At 33.3% G+C, this 24,916-nt stretch overlaps 1 protein-coding gene across 1 annotated transcript; it reads left to right on the top strand.

The window, feature by feature from the left end:
• Nucleotides 1–16,707: 16,707 nt before the first annotated feature.
• LOC119640033 (centrosomal and chromosomal factor) lies at nucleotides 16,708–20,201 on the top strand. The gene is made up of 2 exons (XM_038037807.1): nucleotides 16,708–17,133; nucleotides 17,218–20,201. The coding sequence occupies exons 1-2, from the start codon at nucleotides 16,972–16,974 to the stop codon at nucleotides 19,345–19,347; spliced, it is 2,292 nt and encodes a 763-aa protein (XP_037893735.1). The 5' UTR covers nucleotides 16,708–16,971; the 3' UTR covers nucleotides 19,348–20,201.
• Nucleotides 20,202–24,916: the final 4,715 nt, after the last annotated feature.

Genomic DNA, 24,916 nt, shown 5'->3' with positions numbered 1-24,916 from the left:
TGAACTTTCGAAAGGGGGCTTTCCGATGCAAGGATAGTACCATACATAATGATAATCTGAAGGCACAGGAATTGAATGTAATTTTGGGCAAAGGAAAGTATTGCTAATTTCTCTACTAACAGAATTCGAGGAAATAAAACCATTTGATCTCTTTAAAAGCGCTTGCCAGCTAGGCAATCTAGATATCCTGTGCGCTCATTACAGGTTACGAGACCTAAATATTCTCAGTAAATATACGATTATCTTTGCTCTTTCGTTAAGTTACGCGAAGTAGATATTCTAGTATGATTTTTAGAATATTCGTTCTCAAATAAGTACAAATTATTTTGTAATCAGCGCGAAATTCGAAATGCACAACGAATCCTTTTCTTTTCCGTTTGCAGCTGATGGGCGCAAATCACACTTTGTTCTCGTTTCGTTTCGTTTAGTTTTCGCATTTATTCCCAGTAACAGTCGAAATTTATACGAAAGCGCGAGGTGAAATTCAAACTCAACTTTCCGAAATATTCTCAACGTTGATCATTCACCATAGTTCCCTATACAAATTTAAATATTGTCTCTGTTGATTGGAAACAAATCAATATGAAAAAGATCAGGTTTAACCTCAATACTGGCCAATCAACAAAATCGAAATGTTTATGGAAGGTTCGGTCGATAGAGATTATGTTTGCCTTACATAATCTCAATTTTGGCAAGTCATTTACTTTGAAGCATTCAGATTTGTCGTGTGGCGGAAATTCGCCAATCTCTACACCAGATTTGTACCTGGACGCAATATTTTTATATAGTATGAAACAACTCTTTATAACATGCGCATACATCAACTTCACGAGGATGTTTACAACATCCTGAAAGACTGGTGATAGACGCACTTTTTATTATTAATCAGTTTCTCAATCAATGTAAGCTGGTTTGTCCGTCGGTTGGTTTTATTCCCTTGTATTCACAGGTCGCAGTTTATCGATAAATTGTAAATTACTTTCTATCCTAGTCTGTCCGTCCGTCTGTTTTGTTTTCTGATGCTAAACCTACAAGTTGCAATTTTTCATCGACTCAGAATCACTAGCTGAATCGATTTAAGCTTGTCTGTCCGTCCGTCTGTTTTCTTTTCTGCTGCTAAACCTACAAGTCGCAATTTTTCATCAACTCAGAATCATTATCTGAATCGATCCAAGCTTGTCTGTCCATGTGTCCACTTTATTCACATGTGTTTTCTCAATGTTTTAATGAAATTTAATACATTGCTGTACCTTATGCCAAGAACCGAAGCTATTGAAAATATTTCGAATCGGTCCACTATTTTTCGCCCTACCTTGAGAAGCCATTATATGTATTAGTGTGCTTTTACTTGGTTTTCTATCAAAAAAAAGCGCATAGAGTCATTGTAAAAAATACATAGAAGTCTTATAAAAAAAGTTTATAAAATTTTTTAAAGCTGATGATGTTTTCAGACGATTTTTATGACAAAGCAAAAAAAAAGAAAGAAAAATAACTAAAGATACATACGCTTGTATATTTTCCCACGTTTTAGTCGCCTATCCATGCAGCCAAATAAAAGATGAAAAGGATTTTTCTCCATTTTTTTTTTTTTTTTCAATGACATCAAGTGATCCTGATGAAATATAATTGCGATTAACGGACTGGTAAAAAGTCAAGCATTTCTATGCAGAGTTGAACTGTACTCGTACATATCAAAAGGATTTGTCACCTCTCCTCTAACATTTATAAGTTTAACTGTTGTAGCAAACAGAAAAAAAGGCGACCATAGGTAGAATGGCGTAGATAATAGCACTCCCCACCTAGTATTCTTACAATGGTTAAAGCAAAAAACTTTGGAAAATTTTAGCTTTTTTTTTGCCAGCTTTGATGTCACGTAATAAATGAACATAGTCACCATCTATGAACAGATGCTGTAATCGATAGATATTTTAAATGTAAAAACCATTTGTTTTTTTTCTCTTTCATTAAAACTTAAACTTAAACTTTAAGCGGGTAAATTAAATTTGCTTGGGTTTGAGTTTGGGTTTGGCTTGATTATATGAATCGCCCCGTCCATCAACAGCGACCGTTTAGGGAAATAGAATTTAAGAAAATTGTTAAAATAAAACTAAGATACCAACAGATCAACAAAAAAAAAAAAAAAAAAAAACAACAAGAGAACAAAAGACGCAATGAATGAACGAGCTATGCTTAGATAGAATTCACAACATTTCACATAGTTTTTACTTGGAAAGATTACCTTACCTTATAGACAATCAAAACAACAACAAGCAAGCAAGCAAGCAAGCAAGAATAACAAAACATACATTGTATTCGTTTTTAGCGCTCATGAAAAATTAAGAAATTTACGATTTTACTGCAGATTGTAAAGTAATGTTAGTCGTTTTTCTTTTTCTTTTTGATTTCTTTGAAAGCCTTCGTAGTTTATTTTTTTTTCTTTTTTGAATAAAAAAAAAAAATTCAACATGACTGCTGCTAAACATTTAAAGAAATCCTAAAACCGACCTTAAAAGCAAAGTAACAACAACAACAACAGCAACAAAAAGAAAAAACAAAAGAAAAAATCACGTTTTTGTATATTTCTTCCTTACTTCTCTATCTCCTTTAAACATCATCATCATCATCATCATCATCATCATCAACATGAACCTCGGCAGCAGCCAATATGGGGGACCCCTTTGAAGAGAATTAAAAAGCAAAAGTTTTTTTTTTCTTCTTTTTTCTTTTATTTTATGCGCACTACTTCACCAAAGCAAAGGCTGCCTCAACAACTCTGAATGACACAACCGGTTTGCTTGAAATGTGTTTTTTTTTTTTCTTCTTTTTGTTGTTGTTGCTGTTGTTTTCATTATTTTTCCTTTTCAGCATTACTTAATAATATCACTACTGTTGTGTTGCTTTTATGCTGCAGCATAAACTTGCAACTTGGTGTTATATGAGCATTTACATGTGTGTGTGTGTGTGTGTGTGTATGTCTGTGTTTTTTTTTTTTATAAGTTTGATTATAAACTCGGCACCAGTTCATACAGAAGCTTCGACGCTTTTAACTGAAAAAACTAAAAAACAAAAAAACAAACCGAAGCCGAATTATCTAAATCTTTAAAGCAAAAAAAAAGAAGAAAAATATATAAATAAAAGCGAAAAATCCCCGTATAGAGTCAAAAGCAGCAAAAAGCCAAACCAATCTTTTCTGACTAAACCAGACAGACTTTAATGCTGATTATGCCAACCAACGTTCATATGCGCACACAGTTTGAGTCATTTATCACATCAATGTTGGTTTTTCATGACCATCTCCCTGACACGAAAAAAAAAAGAAAAAATAAAAAATCAAACTAACTGCAGTTTTTTCCAATTTTTTTTTTTTTCTTTTTCTTTTTCTTTAAATGCTTACAAAGCAAAAAGGTTTTTATGTTACCGCTTAACTTCCGGGCAAAATTCGCAAAAGAAGAATTATTGGTCATTGTCCGTCCATATATCACTAAATAGCGAAATGGTTCATGCGCGAATGTGTAGAACATTTCTCTATCTATTGAGAATAATTTCATAAAAAACTTCTAACAGTGCACAGCCGGTAGCGATACAAAAATCTCATTTTATTTAAAGTTTCCTGACTGCAATTAAATGAATGACCAAATTTTTAGTTTATATAGTTTATATAGCACAAGGAATTTATTGATATTTGTTGACAAGCTATGTAACTAAGGTATAAGCAACTCTTAGTTGTATCGTAATTATATAATAACATAAACAGAGAAAAGAGAAAAATATTTTGTAACTAAAATCCAATTGAAAAAATAAACAAGTAAGAAAATTAAATCTTTATACCCATTACCACCGTTACTGTAAAAAAAACGACAAAAGGAGTAAAAGAACAACATTTTCATGCTTTATAGTATGGAGTGGGCGCAGCTGATCTCTGCTATTTTCAGAAGAATAATATTACAATAAAAGGAATTCAATAAAAATGTTTTTCTTGTACAGACATGTAGGCGTTGTAGGCGTGCCCTTTGAAAAGTTTAGTTCAATTCCAAATTCTTTTACAAAATTGTAGTCGATATCTTTATTTTCGCTAACGGGACAATGTTTACCACAAATACTGCACAGTTGCGCAGTCAGACAGGTGGACAGACAGACATGTTTACTACTACCCTACTTTGTAGGGTTTTTGATGCTTGCTTTTGCGCGTTATATACGTATTGAAAATTTTGATACAGTATGATACATGAGATGGGCGTGGTCAATTTTTCCCATTTCCTGCATTTTCCAAATGCTACAGCATCGCCCTTAGAATATGCTTCCAAATTTTTGTGCATTTACTTAGTATAGTTTATGAGTAACGAGCTAAAAATCAATTCTTTATTCCTTTTGAAAATAGTTTACGTGATACTGTGGGCGTATCCTTCGACCGATTTAGCTCGTTTTCAATACCAACCTGCGTCCAAGAACTTTCAATGTTTCTGTCGCATTTGACGTCGATGGGTTCATTTTTGCGGCCAGGAAAATGTTTACAACGGATATTATACGACGGACAGACAGACATGCCTAAATCGATTTAGAATTTGATACTGGTCAAGAATATATATACTCTGTGGGGTCTCTAATGCTTTGCAATCGTTGTGACAAACACTTCATCCTTCGGTGATGGGTAGGAGTTTTTGTTTTCACTATATAAATGAGGAATGATAACTGATCGGCCAGTTAGAAATTGGTTTCTAAAATTCCATACTGGAGATACCAGCTTAAAGGACGGTACGTCCTTTCGACTTTAACGACAACCTGTCAAAGTTAATATGCGAGCAAAATTTACGGCAGCCAACAAGAGGTATAACAAAGAGGTTGAATACCTCACAGTCAACTGTTAGCCGCCATCATGGAGAAATTAGAGAAAGTCGGGAAGTTAGGAGTATGGGTGCCTGACAATCTCAATAAACGGTATAACAAAGATTGCCACAAGTGTGCTCTCAAGAATAAAAACCGAGCCTTTTTCACACAGGACTATAAACAACAAAAATGTGTTATCCATGACAATATCGTCCGCAAACGACATGGGCTTGATAAAAATCTACCACCCCTACCAGATCCGGAAGGAAATATCCGTGCGAAAACGATATTAGTGTATGCATGGGGGGATTGTCGAGGTATAGTTCATTACGAGCTCTTGTAATCAAACTTCGCGATTACTACGGATAAATACGTCCAGCAGCTGCAAAGAGTGCAAGAGAAACTCCATGAAAAGCATCCTGCACTTGTCAATCGCAAAAACGCCATTCTTTTACACTACTGTGTCCGATCATATATACAGCAAGAATAACTCAAGGAAGAATTCTTGAGATTGGATGATCTGTTTAACCACAACCACCTTACTGGCGGGACCTTGTCGTCACCTTTTCTGTTACTTACGAAACTTTTTGAAGGTCAAATCAGTCAGGCTGTCGGACTGGATTGTCTTCCAGTCTAAACCAATCATATTTTACAAGAGAGGAATTGATAAACTGCCAGGAAAATGGAAGAAGGTCATACATACATAATAGTCCCGAATGCAAAAACAAACGGTAATTACTTTTGACTCGACCTAATAAATTAAAGCTTTAATGTTAACGCATAGTCTTAGTTCAATTGAATCTAAACAGTAGCTGACACATATAGGTGAGGTACAAATAAATAAATCCCTCATAAATATCTCTAAAATTAATTCTTCTCAAAAAGATTACTTTCTTTTCAAAACTTGAGCTTTACAGACTTTCTAAACTAACTCCTAGTAAATTATTTTATTAATAGCTCGATTAATTCTTATAAGGAAGAAAGACGCACACTATCGAAATTCATTTATCTTTTAGAGTTTTAAGTTAATTTATTTTTCAATTATCTTAGCCTTATGAAGATGTTAACTTTCTAATTTAATATATATTACTTTGTTTTTTTTATTTACAGTGAGTCTCATTAATATTGTGTTCTTTCATTCGACAAAAAATAAACGCTTGTCAAACCCACTCCATAGTGTAAACATAAAAATTTATTTTACTACTTTGTACAACTAGGGAATACATATTAAAATATGAAAAAGAAAAACACGTTCCCAAGTTCATTTTTATACGCTACACTACTTACGTTGGCTTAAGTTAGTGCGAACGTATGCAACACGCAGAAGGGCTTAAGATAGACTCACCTCTTATTATACCGATCGATTCACAATCACCATCTGAATTGATCTAGGCCTGTCTGTCCGTCTGTCCGTCTGATGTCGCATGACATTTCGGTGAAATTTGGTACAGTGACGTGTCTTGATCGAAGTACGAACGCTACTGAAAATGTTCAGATCGACACACTCCCCATATAACCCTCTATTCTGAAAACTCGTTATATAGAAAAACAGTACAACTTTTCAAAATTTCTCAGCAAAAGTGACTAAGCAGTAGCATATAGGCGTTCTAAATTTCTATGAAAACTTTGGATCGGTTTGGGCAAGTTTTGAATCTCCTCTCATATAACGTAAACTAAAGTTCATACGAGAAAAGCGTATAATAGTACCAAATTTTGACCACGTCGGCCTATCCTTTGGATCCCACCCTCATAACGGTTTTCACGAAAATTGATCCTTTGTAGAGCAGAAAAGCCCAATATATGAAACCATCACCGAAGATAAGATGTACAATAATGGTATAATGATCTTACATATTCCCATATAAGGAATAATGCGAAGAAGAAACACAGCGCATTATTAAAAGTTAATGTTTGGTGCGGTACCCCTTTTGCTTAATAACGACATTTAAACGTTTGTATAGCTCGTCTTGTACAGGAAACGGGGACGTTACTCCATTCTTCTTGTAGTCTTTTCTTCAGAGCTTGGACGGAAGAAATTGATTATTTTGGGGGACACGGCGGTCTAATTCATCCCATCCTCCTTTGGTCAAAACAAGTCACTATACTAAATTTCATCGGAATATCTCAAAAATTGCGACCTGCAGCTTGAACACAAATTTACATCAGATGGACAGCCAGACAGACAGGCTTAAATCAATTTAGACTATGATTCTGATCCGATCGGTATAATAAAAGGTGAATCTATTTTAAACCCTTCTGCTTGTTACATAAGGCCGCATATATACCCTGCACTACATGTGACGTAGGGTATTAAAATCCAATATTAATGACGCTATGTTCTTTGAGTTGTTGAAGTTATTTAATTTTCTAGTCCACTGGAATAATGTTTGGTTTGTTGTTTTTTACATTTTAACATGTCTTCTCAAGTAGTACGAAGTAGTAAAATAAATTTTTGTATTTGGACAATGGACTAGATTTAACAGGCGTTTACTTTTTGTCGAGTCAAAGAATCCAATATTAGTGAGACTCCCTGTATATACATATATATGTATAAGCTTGTGTCTGTATTTGTAAGGCTTTTCCTATCTTCTCTTAATTTTTATTGCCTCATTGATTTTTTTTTTTTTTTATACACCAAGTGGACTCTGTTGTTGAAATATCTTAACGAGTAGGGTTACTTTGCAGGCCCGAACGTGTTAGTTATTTTCCTGAAGTTATTTACAAAAAACATATTCTACAAATATTTGTGCATTAGCTTAAATACGTGAAAAGAAAAATGTCATAACCATATATAAAAAGGCAAAATGACCGCATAGCCATTGCAGCAAAAAAAAAAAATAAATAATAATAATAATAATTTTTTATAGTTCTACATACAAAAGGCAGTTATGTCTCTTATTTTCGCAACTTTTTTAGAAAATAAAAAAAAATTTATAATTTGCAATTGATAAATAAGCAAACATTTTAAATTGATTAAATTTAAGTAATTTAATTATGTATAAATTACTAATTAACAAGTAATCATAATTAAATTTAATTAATTACTATTCCTATACCCATCATGAAGATGGGCATTCTTATTTTCTCAAAATGTTTGCAGCACCCAGAAGCTTCATCATTAAATTCTAAACCGAAATTCTAACTGTGTCACTCTGTCTGTCCGTCTACTGTAAACATTTCCGTGGTCGCAAATATGCAGCAATGGATTTCAAATCTCGTATAACGTGTGAAAGTCCTTGTACATAGGTTCCTATTAAAATTGGGCCAAATTACTCAAAGGACACGCTCACAGTGCGATATAACGTAAGACCACTTCTGCTTTCAAAAATAAAGAAAGTCGAGTTTTTTGCTTGTTATTTATAAAACACAACAGATCGCGATAAGAAAAATTTACATTTACGTTCTATGAGTAATCCTGCAACACTTATACAAAATCGGCCACGCCCACTTAATCCTATAGACAAGTATAATTTCATTCTTATATCGGATATTTTGCAGCGTCCAGAAAGAAGTTTCTTGAGACCATATAAATAGTATAAAAAATTTGTGTCGTTTTAAAAACGTTTGTCAGTCCGTCTGCCCATTTACCTTTTGATTACTGTGGTAAAAGTACTTATGACCCTAAAAATGGAGATATCTGCTTCGAATTTAGCAAAATATTGAAAGTCGCTGCGAGCAGATTGATGTTGAAATGAGCCAGACCGATCAAAGGACCCGACCACAGTGCAATATAACGGAAATTTTCATCGTATGTCTCCTGCAGTTTATGGGCAAAAGGCATGAAAGTCGGAATATACTCAGAGCTTGCCCTTATATTGTACTGGGGACGAAATTTTTTTACCGATTGATTGACATCCCGGCTTTCTGGTTCTTTGATCATAAACTGCAACGGATGCACAATATAAATTTTCACTTTTATTGTACAAAAAGAATAAAAACCAACCAAACCCATGCAATACTATAAAGTAACAAACAAAATGATTACATTTTGTTTTTTGTTCCCTTTTGGTCTCTTTTAGAGTACCAATAACGGGTGTATAAGATTCGGTCGCGACCAAATATAGTTTTCTTACTAATTTTTTTTTTTTTTGATTTTTCAAAATGTACAAAAATTTGTCATAATTCGAGGAATTTTTTTTAGCGCTTAACTAAATTTCTTTCAAAGGTTTTTAAAAATTCTTCAATATCTCGCAAGACTACCACTCGATAGCCTACAAAATTGTGTATATACATTTCTGCACAGATTATATTTATTATTTACTTTATATATACGTATATAAAATTCTTTAGAGTACTGACGGGTAAATATAAATATTTACTTAATATATACGTAATGTCTTAGTTGGTAAAGCTCTAATAAACTTCAATAAAAATTATTGATCAGAAAAAAATTAATGTAAATTTCAGTACATTTTTTTTTTTTTGCAATTAGCTTTGCAATCGGTTGGAGTTAACTAATTAATCGCCCAAATCAGTCGATTCCTTTATACACTACTTCTACCACCGCTTTTTGTTATCAAACAGTTTGTAAAAACTAAACTTTCAAAAAGTAACATGTGAAAACATTACAGCGGAGCACGGCTCACCATTAAATATCCTCTAGCACTTGCTTTCGTTATTCCCCTATAACAATAGCGTTTCATTAAAATATCTCGAAAAATGCGACCTTTAAGTTAAGCACAAGCAAATGGGACGAGCAAACAGATGAACAGGCAGACAATGCGACAATGTTAAATCGATGCTTCAACTCTTCCCAACATTCAACCATTTAGATAAGAAGTGGTCCAAAAATTGATCCGATCCTAAGCATGCTCAATATGGTTCGTCCTTGGACTAAAACGTGCCGGTCCTTCAAATTTTATCAAAATATCTCGAACAATGTGACGTCTGCGGCGAACAGAAGAAGTAACCCTGGGTGGATTAGTTTAATAAAATGTAAACTATTTCCATTAGCACTCGTCCCAGGATCAAAAAAAGTCATCAAAATATCTTAAAAATCTTGAATTCATGGACAAAAGAAAGAAGATGGACAGGCAGACGGACAAACTTAAGTCTATTCAGAAAATAATTCAGAGTCGATTGGTATATTAAAATCCGTGTCTATCTCAAGAGCTTCGGAATATACTGTTCTACCACAAGTGCTGTAGAGTATAAAAAACCTTGGAAGTCATTTATTTTTCTTAATCTAATTTCTGTGTTTTGGTAAAATTTACGATACATGAGTAAACTACGCTGTTTGCGAGGGCAATTTTTGAAAAAGTGCAAGAGACATAGAAAAAAAAAAAAAAAAAAAAATGCAATGAAAGCACTTTATAGCAGTAGCAATCATTGCCAAAAAAAAATGTAGAAATATAATATAAACAAATAAATAAAATAAATTTAATAAAATAAATAAAACCAGACGAAAAAACTTAAACATGTAAAGAAATTATTTTAATAAATTTTTTAACGAATCATTCCTTTGCCTTTGGCGTAGAGTAGACATGAGTGATTGTTTAAACTTGTTGTGTAAAATGTGTTGAGCTAAGTTTACATTAAATAAATGACTAGAAAGCATTTTTATAGTTGTTTTCAATTTGCATGACTTTTCATATCCAAAAATTTTCATATCCAATTTGCACAGATTTATGACAAATCTATTTACCATGTATAACATGGGGAGGATGTAGCTAAACTTCCTAAGCTTCGCATTATGTAAAGGAATACCTAACGTTAGGACGCAAAAAAATATCAGCAGTCATGTGTCAAAATATAGGTGGCATTTTGTACTTAACTTTCTCCCTCTCTCTCTCTCTCTCTCTCTCTCTCTTTCTTGCTTTCATTCTTTCTTTCTTTCTAAATCTATTACGTGCATTTTCATAAAAGTTAAGATATTTCTCCGACACTTGTGACATTTATAGAAAATTTCTCAAGTAAATTTCTTGCGATAGTGTGAGTAGTAGTCAAAACTTTTAAAAGTCTTCAAACGCATTTAATTTGCCAAAAAGTGAAGAGAAAGAAAACGAAACTTTTTCACTAACCCCTAAAAATGACAAAGTAAAAGATTTTTCCCACACACATATTTACACTCTTATACGCACATACAAACGTTTAAATATATCCACATACCTACAATTAGTACTACAATAACAACAGCAACAACATTTTTAAAGTTCTTAAAGTTCTTATTAAGCTCAAGTTTCTCCTACTGTGACAAATATTAATCAAAGAAACACAAATTAAGAAAAAGAGAAAGACCCAAGGCAGAGAGAGAGAGCGAAAGGGAGAGAGATTACATACTGCAGCAAAATGTTTAATTTTTCTTTTTTTCATATAGAAAAATCTTTAAAAATTAGGTGCAAAAAAAAAAAAAAACTCACTGAAGGCATGCTCGATAAACTCATTGTAGTATGACTTCTAAATTAAAAAATTTTCTCCTCATCTAAGGAAAGCCAGAGAGAAAGAGAGAGAGAGAGAGCGAGAGAGCATAAAAGTTCTCAACGTATTTTGCGTAAATTTTTTTTACTTTGATTTGAATGAGCAAACTCTAGAGAAACACACCTCCATAAAATGTATTTGGAATACAATGTAAACACAATTCTTTACTTAAGATGGTAGTAGTAGTAGTACTGGATTGTTGTATGCATGCGTTGTACGTAAACGAGTGTGTACGTACGTATACATGTATGTGCAATATGCAGTCATTAGTATAAAAACAGCTGATTTGCTATAAAACTTGTTTTGTTTTTGATGGTCACACATAAATACACACGTTCAACTACCAACAGACGGCATTCATAAAAACAACACTTGAAAGTAACTCGAACAGCTGATGAACTCTGTGAGAAGAAATAAAAGTTGACTCACACACTATGCTGATTGTTGCTGTTATTGTTGTATCAAAAAAGAAAGAAAAAAAACCAACACAAATCCGGTCTGATTTTCTTTGAGTTTGTGAGAAGAGAGAGAGAGAGAGAGAGAAAAAAACCGAATATAAATTGAAGAGTGGAGAGTGCGCATGTTTGGAAATTGCTTTATTCTCTTGTCGGTTCGTCTTTTCAAGTTGTTATTGTTGGAAGTGTGCGAGTTATTTTGGAAAGAGCGAAAATAGCATAAACGTCTCCAATTAGTTTACGATTTACTTTATTTTACTTCAATCGGCATTCCTTGTTGTTGTTGTATTTATTTTCTTTGTTTATTGCTTATGCGCGTTTGTATTTGTGCGTATAAATGTGTGTTTATTATGACTGCTATGGCAACGACCTTCATGTTTTTAGACTGTTTTTATGATGTTGTTGTTGTCATTGTTGTTGTTTTTATAAATGAAGCTTCACAGTTGTTTTTACTATATGCAGGCATAATTTCATATCTAGCGAGCATGTGGTGGGTATGAGGGAGTGTGTTTTGATTTGTTTTTTATGTTTTTATGAAAAGTATATATGAATTTAAGCGAAAATTTAATATAACTGAAAGAAATACGAATATATGTATAAATGAATTGCCGACGGCATTTTCTTTTTGACTCTTTTTTTTTTTTTTTTTTTTTTTTTTTTTTTTATACTCATTGGATTCGATATGGAAAATTTATGATATATTTGTAATGAAATATGCCATAGGAGATTCTATAAAGCATTCACGTATTTAATCGACGGAAATAGCGGAATACATTTAGCCATAATTTAATGAAACTGCCGTTACGCAGCTGACATGTTAATTAGAAGAACAAAGTTGGGCTTGATTTGCTTTTTAGCGCTTTGCTTCAGTTACTTTCTAAAATTAGAATAATTTGTAAATAACTGATATTTTCACTCCCTTCAAATTGTAGAGTGTTGTCTTTCATTACTTCTTAATAAATCTCTTCTATTTGCATCTCAAAGCAATCATTTTTAAATCGTGAAAAATCTTAAATAAACTAAAACTTGGTTTAAATTTGGAGAAAAGGAAAGAAAGAAAAGAATTACTAGATAAACTGACCTTTATAGTGAATTACACTCTATCTACAACGTCTTAAATTTTCTAAATCAATCTGAAATTATTAAAATATATCTAAATTTATTTGAAGATGTAAATCTCCTGCACTCACGTACTTTCCAAAGATTACTTACAAAGTTAAAAGCCTTATAGGTGCATCTTTTCTTCATTTTTAAAACTTACAACGCTTGTGGTAGAAGGATATATTAAGTTTTTGCGGATGTATGCAACACCCAGAAGGACCTAAGAAAAATCATTCCTTATTACGCTGATTGATTCAGAATCAATTTTTGCAGTGATCTAAACCCAATCTGTCCGTCTAGTTTTCTTGTGAGCTCTTTGGGTAAAATTTGGATCTTTTGACCAAAGATTCTGATCGAATCATTCTTTCAACCACACTCCATACAAAGTCTTGTATTAAAACGTCGTTGAATGAATAACTGTGGCATGATGTAGGGTATTTAATGATGGCTCGTGGCTCATTATAGTATTTTTACTCGCTTCAGTTTAATTATGTTTAATTAATAAGTATAAGTTAGTTATTCATATAAAATGCAAGATATTATCGTTCGAAGATCTAATATCAAGATCCAGATTATTTTAAAAAGCATTGAGATTTCAATATATTCTCATTAGAAATTTCGACGCTCGATTCGAAATGATTGTTACATCGTGGCTGTAATCATTTGTATCGATGGATCTAGCCTGTAATGGCCTTAATATGGAAAACATAGCAATTTTGAAACACTTAAAGACCGAAAATAATGTCCTACCGTTCATGCAATTCTTTACGAATATACAGATCGAATCTGAGCAGAATATTGAAGATTGGGCTATTTTAAAACAGTTTAAGACTGTGTATAACATGAGCTGAATATTGAAGACACGACTATTTTGAAACAGTCTAAGCCTGTAACATGACCTTGAATATTTGAGACACGAGTTTTTTGAGAGATTTTAAGAACTGCACACTAAGCTCAATAAATGATAAATCAATTCACTTCGAGGGATTTCGAGAAATGACCTTTACGTTGACCACACCAAGGGTTTCCAAGGTTGTCTTCAGGGTGGCAAAGGGTTTCTTTCGTTTTTGAGAACTGCCCTGCTCTTTAAAAGCTATGCTATTTTCCTTCTAAATTTTATTCTTTTTTACTCCTTTTTGTAATTTTTTTTTTTTTGTTTTGCTGCTGGAAGAAGTGAGCCGTTAAAAAAAATTCCTACTTTCGCGGCGACATGAACTAGATCTGCCAAGAAAGACAAAATTTCTATAGCTACTTCTTTCCTCATCTTTTGTTGATAACAATAACACATAAGTAATGAAATTATGCACGTATTTTCTTTTCTTTTTTTTTGGAAGCAAGGACCTTACTTGTAACTTTTTAAGCTTTCCCGTCAAAGCATATAAAGACCTAAAGAAAAAGACCAGTGTAAATAGCCAATGACAATATTATCTATATAATATGCTTATATATATATATGTAGCTTATTAATGTTAACTGCACTCGCTTAGATGCAAATATAGATAACAACGCCGAAAAACATGCAAATTGAGTGGAAAATGTTAGAAAGAGAGAACTAAATCATATGATGATAGCGCACACATATCTATGTTCGTTTGTTTGCTTTTTAAGTGAAAATAAGCCTAAATCACACATATACAATCGCGCAAACACATTTTAAGTTCAAAAAATAAATTAAACTCAAAAAAAAAAAAAAGAAAAAATATATATAAAGATGGCCGCCACAATGGCTGAATTTACGAAAAATATATATTTGTATATGTATTGTATATACGAAATCAAATACATTGTAAGGGAAATGACAAAAACAACAATAACAAGATGTTACTTGGAGAACGCAAATAAATATGGCAAATATACCGAACAACTAATGAGAGACATAGAGACATACATTAAATGTAATTGGTGGTTAAAAAATATTTAAAGTCGAAGAGTAAAAGAGAAATTTTATCACATTACTACTACTACTAGCTATGGATAAATGAAATTTGAGAGAGAACTGAATATTGAGAATTATTTATCTAGAGAGTAAAAGAGCGAGTGAGAAAGAGAGGAAGAGAGAGATTTACATAATAAATCGAAAAACAGCTGTTTTTTGTTTTTGAACGAGAGCCCTTAACAGAGAGTCTGTAAGTTGTCGAGAGCGTGTGCATGTTTGCCTGAGTCAGCAAAAAAATTTTCGCATAATGTTCAAGTAACCAATAAACCAATAGCTAAGTCTCTTGCAGTCGGTTGAGAGAGCTCTTACGGTAAAGGTGTATTAAAAATGTTAGGCAATAACGTCTAATAAGAGCTCATGTTTATACATAATTTATAAATGAAATTCAATTGAAAACAAAAAAAAGAAACATCAACAACAAATACATTTTTTTAATTCAAAAATACAATAAAAACAAATAAATTGTGATAAATAATAATATTAAAAAAAAGAAAGAAACAGTTTGTGAAGATTATATGGGCAAAGACCCTCAATCGTGAAAGTCCAAAAAAAAGTTCTTTGCAAATAAAGTATAGCGTGTTTAACGCAAAAGAAAAACAAAAAAAATTTGTTTTTTTTTGTAAAGAAAAAGACAACAATACTTAAAACAACTTCTCTCAGAGAGAAAGAGAGAGAGAGAGAAAATGTTAAACTTAATGTACATTACAGTTATTGCTCTCATAATAACTGTAGAGAGAGAGAAGTAATCAGTTGAAAACCAGTTACAATTATCAGAGAAGACGAACCTAAAACCGAATTCGTGTGTCGTTTTGCTCTTATTTTTCGGGCTATTGTAGGATTACGTATAATGACTCTGCGAACTACTAAGCAGCTATGCTCTGCTAAATGTTTTAAATGTTATTATTACAACGTCAACGTCATTGTCGATACCAAACGCTTATATACTAAAGAAGAATTTTCCCATAACCCTAAAACTGCTCGTTGCCAACGGACAGACACTTCAACATCGTTGAACCCTTAATGTAAATTAAGAAAAAAAAAAAAAAAACAGAAAGAATACAAAACACTGTCTAATGAAAAACGCCGTCGCGTCTTAAACAGCCACATACGGAATAAAACCTGAAAGAAAAGAGAACTATAGCGCTTAAAAAAAAATATATTAAAACAAAAAAAAAAAAAGAAAGACTGACAAAAAAATAAAACAGAAAGTAATTTTTTATTAAGCAAAAAAAAATAAATAAATAAATAAATAAATAAAATAAATAAATAAAACAAAAAGAATAGAAGACTGATTATTAGAAAAAAACCACAAAAATTACCACATATATCCATTTAAACAAGGAAAATCGCAACACGAATCATTATAATACGGGTTGAATTAGTAACTAAAATAAATAATAAAAAAAAGAAAGAAAGAATAAATAAAACACCAGAAAAATAAAGGGATAAAAATCAAGCAAAAATATTTAAAGCAAAACAGAAAATTTAGTAAAAAGTAATTAAATATAACTTAAATACCTGCTAAATAATAATAGTATATAGTAGTAAATATATACATACTTATACCTACAAATACATACATATAAATATATATATATATTTATCAAAACATTTAATGGATTAACGTTCCTGTTTAACAACAGCAGCAGCAGCAGCTAAAATTATTAATCGTAATATATATATTAAATACATCATTAGCATCAAACACACATACACACCGCGTTCATTTATACATATATATATATATGTATATATATTTATACATATATATGTATATATGGAAAACCTCCTCCTGGATTATTTGTCAAATGGATATATATGCATACAAATATATATATATATATATATGAACATATATAAAATACAGCAGAAACACCATATGCTTGGATTACCAGTGCCAATTATAAGTAAAAAACAACAAGAAGAAAAGTTGAAAATAAAAATTTAAGAAATTATTTTGTTTTTGTGTAAAAAAAATAAATAAATAATAAAAAAGATCTTAAAAAAATGCTTAAAAGCATCTAAGAGAGAGAAAAAAAAGAAGAAATACGAGTGCTGGAGTGTTGTTTAAACCGAAAATTCCAAAAAAACCTGTGTTAACGACCCACCACCTCCCTCTTTTGTGTTATCCCCTTTAATACGGAAGACACGAAAAAGCTAGAAAGAGATCTTTTGTTTCATTAGAAAAGGGTGAAGTTAAGAAAACAAAAAAAAAAAAAAACAAAAAAAGATTTAAAAATGACTATGGCAGCTTGTTATGCTAACTATGACATGGCTACACTGGCCACCCATAGCATGACGAATGCTCAAACTTCGGTGATGCAACAACATCAGCATCATCATAGTCAACAGCTTTATCACCAACATCAACAACAACAGCAACAGCAACACCATCATCATCAGCAACAACAGCAGCAGCAGCAACAACATCATTCACTTCATGGGCATCACCATCATCATCATCAGACCCAGCATCAACATCAGCAGCAGCAGCAGCAGCAGCCACAACAAAGCCATTATAATAGCCACCAACAACAGACCTCAAGCCGTTTATCATCCGCTATGGCGGCGGCGGCGGCGGCATCAGCAGCCTCACAAAATGCCGTAGGTGCATCTGGAGGAAATCACGCGGTGGCTGTTGCTGTTGCCGCCGTCTCGCAGACTGCCAATCAACGTAATAATTCTACAGCAACCAATAATAACAACAACTCTAGTAACCAAAATGCCTCTATCTCAGCTTTAACACCCGCCTCTAATAATACAATTTCAAATGTTGTGGTCGCAAACACAACCACTTCATCATCGTCATCGACGTCGTCATCTTCATCATCATCATCCTCCTCAAAGGATTATAGCATTCCGTTGCATGTTGATTGCAGTGTTGAATACGAACTGCCAAATCAGCCAAAGCCGCCGGCGGGTCAACGTGTTGAACCTTTGCTGATGATACATCCGTGCTATTTTCGTAAAATGGAATCGCAGCGGCGTAGTCCCTTTGTAAATAACATGCCTACCGCGGCGGCAGCACGTACAACGGCGGCTGCATTGGGGGTGGGAAGTACTACAGCTGGGGTAACGGCGGTAAATAGTACACAAAACACTTTAGCCTCTACTACAAGAAGAGCTAGACAAACTCAGGTTATACAACAACAGCAGCAGCAGCAGCAGCAGCAGCAACAGCATCATCAAAGTCAGCAACAACAACAACAGCGGCAAGCAGCAGCTGCCGCTGCTGCTGTACAATATCAGCAACACTTACATCAACAGCAACAACAGCAACAGCAACAACTCAGGCATACACAGCAACAACAGTCGCAGCAGCAACAGCAAATGTCACAAATGTCTCAGCAGGCTCATTATCCGGTTGCTGCAAATCAACAACAACAACAGCAGCAGCAGCAACATCATACTCTTTCCCAAAATGCCGCCGTCTCAACGAATCCGGTAGCTGTTAGTAACGCTGCAAATAATTATATAGAACATAGCAACAATTCCTCTTTGCGGAGATCGACTCAAAGATCTTCTCAAACTCAACAACAACAACAACGTACAAGCCAAAGTCATCATCCATCACAACAACATCAACATTTAATAGTACAACAACCACAAACCAATTCACAATGGGATCAAATGGCAGCGGCCGCTGCCATAGCAGCCCGTTCGAATATAACACCTGCCCATATAATGTCATCTTACAATAATGCAAATGTTGCTGCGGCTACTTCAAATGGAAACGGTGGCAACAACAACGGCAATGTTAGCAAAACTGCTAATGTTGGTAAAAGAGATGCTATGATCTCCGGCAGTGGTATATACAGTAGTAATAATAATGCAACCACGAATAATAGCAGCAATAAGCAACAACAACAACAACAACAGCAACAGCAGCATCATTCGTCATGTATAAGTGTCGGCTCCATGTGGAATTCGTCGGCAACAGCAGGACAAGATATAACAACTGCTACCACTGCGACGGCAGCTGCTATAGCTACATCATCAAATAGCAGCCAAGCAGCAGCGGCAGCGGTAGCTGGTCTCCTAATGGATCGCAGTCCTATGGCTACAGTTCCTAGTAATTATCAGGCTGGTCCCGACACCACGCCCATATTAAACCAAAGTACGTCCGCCTCGTCGGGCAATAGCCGCAATCATCATCACCATCACCATCATCATCACCAACAGCAGCAGCAGCAGCAGCAGCAGCAACAACAGCAGCAGCAGCAGCAGCAGCAACAACAACAACAACAGCAACAACATCAACAACACCATCATCACCATCAAAACCAAACCGCCGTCACTACCGCCACGAACACGAACTCTCAGAATCATTATCATCACAGTCAAAATCATAATGCGGTCGCGGCAATGACCTCATCCTCCCACCATCACCATCACTATCCCGATAAATTGAGTGGCAAGTATCGTCAGTATTTGAGAACGCAACGTATGCATCCCTATTTGGCGGCCGCCACTTCTGGAGCTGCGGCAGTGGCGGCAGCCGCTAATTTAGGTCAGACTTTTCCACAATTTACCGCCGCTACAGCAGCAGCAGCCGCTGTCGCTGCAACACCATCATTCCAACATTTGCAACAAATCTCATGCTACAATGTGTGATAAGCAGCTTCCACCTCCCAACACGAGCACGTCACTCCAACAATTGTCCTACCATGGAAGCGCACGAATCCAAAGATAACAGCAACAAAAGGCAGCATTAGTGATATAATTTGTGAGTTTTTGTCGCGGAGTTGAAAAAAAAAATTACATACCTTAGCAACCTGGCAGACACAGACATGCCTAATATGAAGGAAAACAAAAAATAAATAAGTAAATGAAAAATAATAATAATAATAATCATAATAATAATAATAATGATAACTAAAAAAGCTTTACTTAGTAAACTTTTTTGTTTGCTTATAATTGTTTGTCTTATTCGATAAGCGTGTGTTTATGTGGTAAAACTCTTCTAAATTTTATGAAATATGTAGTTGTTGAGGCCGCGCTAAAATGCGAAATTCTGCTATACCCCTTCTTATAAGTTTAAAGAGAAAAGTGAAACGTAAAACGAAAAGAAAAAATGCTCAAAAGTGTATTTGAAAAATTTCTAAAAAGGATCACCAAAGGATTGGAATACATACACATTCATATGCGACTGCAAGAATGCAGCCACCAACGACTCTATCCATTAAAACTAAACGGTTATAATATAAAATCCATAATGGAGAATGATATGCCGGAAGATCAATCAATGGAATATTTTGAGTATCAATTAGTCAACTGACACACTGACGGCTTCACAATCACACAATATTCTCAACAATTGCTATATATGTTCGTCATCACAAGGATAAGTGTATACAAATTTTTTTTTGCTTGTAGCACTTAGAAATTGTAGGCAAATCGCGTAAATTAAATTTTATATATGCGCGGATATGTACATGTATATATACACACACACACACATATATATATATATATATATATATATATATATACAGAATATATGTATGTATATGGCGTACACAGGCATATATATGCATATGTATATATATGTATATGGCGTATACAGGCATATATATGCATATGTATATATATGTGCGTGCATATATATGTATATATGCGTATGTATGTATATATGTACATAACATATGTTCTTCATGGCTTGTCCTTCTAAGTCGATTCAATCGCATTCAGCATCAATCCCTTTGCTGTTGAAACTTACGGCTGCAATAATTCATGCATATGCAAGAAACCTGCCGCACAGGTTCTTGATTTCAGTCCACACTTCAATACCGAATTTATGTATTATGAATACGTAAAGCATGTTTTAAAAGCGATTAGTAGACATTAAAGATTTCTTACTTCTTGGTGGATGCATATATCATCCTCACGTTCCAGTGCTTAACTTTAATTATGGCGAATTTAGGAAATAGATGAAGCTCAAGTGATCACTGCATACATTGATTTAATATCGTTAAGTGTTTGCGAAACTTTTTACAACAATTAGATGCAGAGCTTTAAAAGTATAAGATCGATATTTCACATTTATTCTGGAACGTCATCAGCTGCTTAGCTAAGTCATAGACTTTCTTAGCTTTATATAATATTCAAAAAAACTTATCTCGCATTTCTTCTATGTAAGGGTTGAAACAATCGAAATGGCAGAATTGGAATTGTAACAAGGTCGTCCTTCAGTAATGCTTATTATTTTCTATCAGTGTTGACTTTACGTAACAAACAAGTAGATGAATGTAGTTAGTGGGTATCAAAGATTCGCCCTAAAACGCTTACAGTTTTGTTACTTGTTTTTCTATTTGTTTGATGGTCATGACCTCTCTATATGTATGCTATATACATATATATATAGATATATATATATATATATATATGTGTTTGTACACGCATTTGTACGTATGTATAAGTTTACCGATATAATAGTGAAGATTGAATAACAAGAAAATTAAATGCTTTGTGTATGGATATGTATATACGTCTGTATATATCTGCATATGTACTATATATATATATATATATATATATATCATTCGATGTATACATGCATGTGTATATCTATATGTATATATAAACCTATATATATATATATATGTATATTATATATATATATAAGTTTAATATACTTATATAAATAGTAGTAGCAACAACAACAACAACAACATAAACATCAACGCGTCTAGAGAGTAATTGCAAAATAATAAATATTATGCAAAAATATAAATAAATAAATAGATGAATAAATAATGAAATTAGAAATCAGAAATCATTATGAGTTTAGTTTAACATTTATTAAGAAATAAGCCAAGCATAGGAAGAGGAAGACATAAACGCCAATTGAAAAATAAAAACTAATATTAAACTAAAGCAACAGCAACAACAAACAATTGAACATATTTATACTATATTCATATAAACATATATGTTATATGCATATATATATGTATATATGTAACGTATACGTTTATATATATATATATGCATACGTGTAAATATATATATATATATATATATATATGTATATCTGTGTATGTAGATATATATAGAAATGTATATATGTATAAACAAATATATATATTTATACATATATATATATATATATATATATATATACATATATATATACATATAGAAAAAAAAAACGTACGGTAGTGATATTTGTTATAAAATAATTAATTTTAGTAATTAATTTAACTTAAACTATAAACACAACTAAAGATGCAAGTAATTTAAATAATAAATGAAAACAAAAATAAGTAGACGATGAAGATGGGAAAAAAAAAACAAAAATATATATTAACTTAATTATATATAATAAAAAGCTAAAGAATATTTGTAAAATACTTTACATACCAATCACATGCAACCAACTCTTACATACATACATACTTACATAAAACATATATAAGTATAACTCGTAAAAAGGAAAAAAAATCTCCAATTAAAAAAAAAAAAATGAACAAAATTTAGCCTCAAAATTACTCTAATTGAAAAGGAAAAGATTATTAAACTACAAAAAAAAAAATAAAGCCTAAAAAGTTCCCTCTTTATCACCAACACGCCCCCCCCGTCTCCTCCCAGACAAAGAATCCTAGTTTCCTTTATTCCCTATTATAATAAACATTGTAATAATCAAGTTTGGCCTAAACTAAATACAAACACCTATACGAACATAGACACACTCATAAAAATACATACACATACATACACAAAAGACAAGAAGAAACAAAAAAAGAAACTATCCGAAAGCAGAAGAAAACTATATTTGAAACTATATTATGATCGGAGATAAATGCGTAAAAATTCAATAATGAGATGCAAGCGAGAAACGCGTCAAAAATATGAAAAATAATAATAAAAGAAAATATGTTACAAAATAAATGCCATAAATATTGTTAAAAAACAAAAAAAAAAGAAAAAAACAAAAACAAAAAACAAATGAAAAAAAAAACTATTTATGTGCATTTAAAAAATGTTACCAAAAAATCATAAAACAATGTCTTATTATTTCTCTCTGAAAAAGATTAACAGGACACGTAGTTAGTTGGTAATGATGTTGAAAAATGCTACGTTACGTACGACTCTGCGCCGTCGGTAAATTAATAGATAATAATTCAAGCAAACTTTGCTCCCCACGGACACGGAAAAATTTTCTCCTTCTTTTGGTGCCATATCTCCTTTTTCCCAAGAACATAATTATTCCTTAGAAGCAATTTAAAAAGAGTACGAAGGAATCTAAGACATCAAGAAAAAAGGAGCACATGTTTGCAAGGGATCTCACAATAGCTTTTAGAACAAAACCAAGTTCAGTAAGTTTCAGAAACTTGGAAACTTGAAGCAGGCTTCGTTCAAATATGAAATGCGAAATACTTTAAAAGCCTTCACTGACTTGAGCTCAAAGCAACTGGGGTCGCATAATGTTGACATCCGCTCTCAATCACTCGTTCTGGAGCTCCCTACACATCGTACAAGACGCTAGCGAGACTCGTCGTGTCTTACTGCTGACCTTTGCAACAACCTGCCACCACTGGTCTTTCTCAGCGTACCTGATGTCTTTATTTTCAACGCGAGCGATCACAAATACTATTCACTTCCTTTATCCCTCTTGATTACCAACGCTTCCATGTCCTCAACGTGGAATTCACATGCAAACTTCCACAGCATACTCACCTAGGCCTCCTGGAGTTACCTGCACAGCGCACAACACGCTGCCGAGTTTCGTCGGTCTTTAGCCGCACAGCCCGCCTTTTGAATAACCTACCGACAGGCGTCTTTCTCATCGTGTCTGATGTCTCCATCTCCAACTGGAGCGTTCGCAATCGCTATTCACTTCCTTAAACCCTCTCTTCCTATACAACCTTTTTCTGCTCACGACCGTAACCGCACGTATATGGAACATTCTCTGAGTGGCAGGTCGTAGAAAGGAAAAAAAATCCATCCTTAGAATAGTTAGCGTGTTAAGGTGAGATTACACTCGAACAATAGTTGAATATTAAGGTTACTTGCTATTTGAATATGTCTCGTAACAATTGGTTTTTTTTAGGTTAACAAAGTTACGCTATTTACAATTAATTTGTTTTACAACATTGAGGTTAGATGCGAGCTTAGAACATCTCTACGCGATCTTGAAACATTTCACAATAATTGCTTTGCCAATTTTCTCATCTGATGCGGGAATGTCCCTAAAAAATTAGTTTCAAAATTTTAAGGTTAGTTACGATATCAAACTGCCTCAAAAGAGCTACGAGCAGTTCACCATATCCGAGTCGACGGTCATTCCCGATAATATCGTTTTGTGAGTTTGTGTCGAAAAGCACTCCTGTCGAAACATAAGCTACGGAACATTTGCGATATCTCTAGTTTGTGAATGCCAATGTATAAGCGAATAAATGCGAATAAATGCAAAAAAAGAGAAAAGTAAAACAATCAAATAAGCAAATATGAAAAAGCAAAGATAATTTTTATTTGAACTGATGTTTATTTTCTCTTTCATTATAACAATTAAACAGCACACGATTGCACACTTCTTGGCACAATTTCAACGATATGCTTTAGTAATAGATTGTATTTATCCTTCAATATTTCTTAAAAACTGTTTCCTTACTTTCTTTCCCATAGCACCACCAGAAGAGAAATAATTATTTGTTTGCCTTTCCCAACATTTACGAATCTTCGTCATTAATGAGATCAGATTGTCTTTATATATGCGTAATTATATCAAATGTGTGCACTTTGTGACAATATGTTACTTTCTTACATTCTGAGCCACCACCTTACGTATATGGGATACATTAAGTTGGTGCAAACGTGTGCAGCATCGAGCAGGACTTGGAATAGTTTCACGTTTCATTGTACCGAACAGAGTCATTTTCGTTCGAATCGATGTAAGCTTGTCTGTCCCTTCGTCCGCCGTGTTTTCTTGCATTCTATATCAATCTAAGCTTGTCTGTCCGCTCGTGCATCATGTTTTCTTGTGTTCCATATATGGGCTGCAAAATTTCGGCTTATGTTGATGAAATTTGATATACCGAAATGTTCTGGTCAAAGAACAAGGAAAGCTCTTGATAATGGTACGAGTCGAATCACTTTTTCGATCACTTCACCTATAACACCTTATTTTCGAAATTATTATGTGCATAACTGTATCAAGCAAATGCGTCTAGCGTGTTTAACA

Source organism: Glossina fuscipes, unplaced genomic scaffold, assembly GCF_014805625.2.
Source record: "Glossina fuscipes isolate IAEA_lab_2018 unplaced genomic scaffold, Yale_Gfus_2 114, whole genome shotgun sequence".
Taxonomy (NCBI): Eukaryota; Metazoa; Arthropoda; class Insecta; order Diptera; family Glossinidae; genus Glossina; species Glossina fuscipes.
Note: the sequence above shows the minus strand (reverse complement) of the source record. Positions and strands in the feature narration are given on the sequence as shown.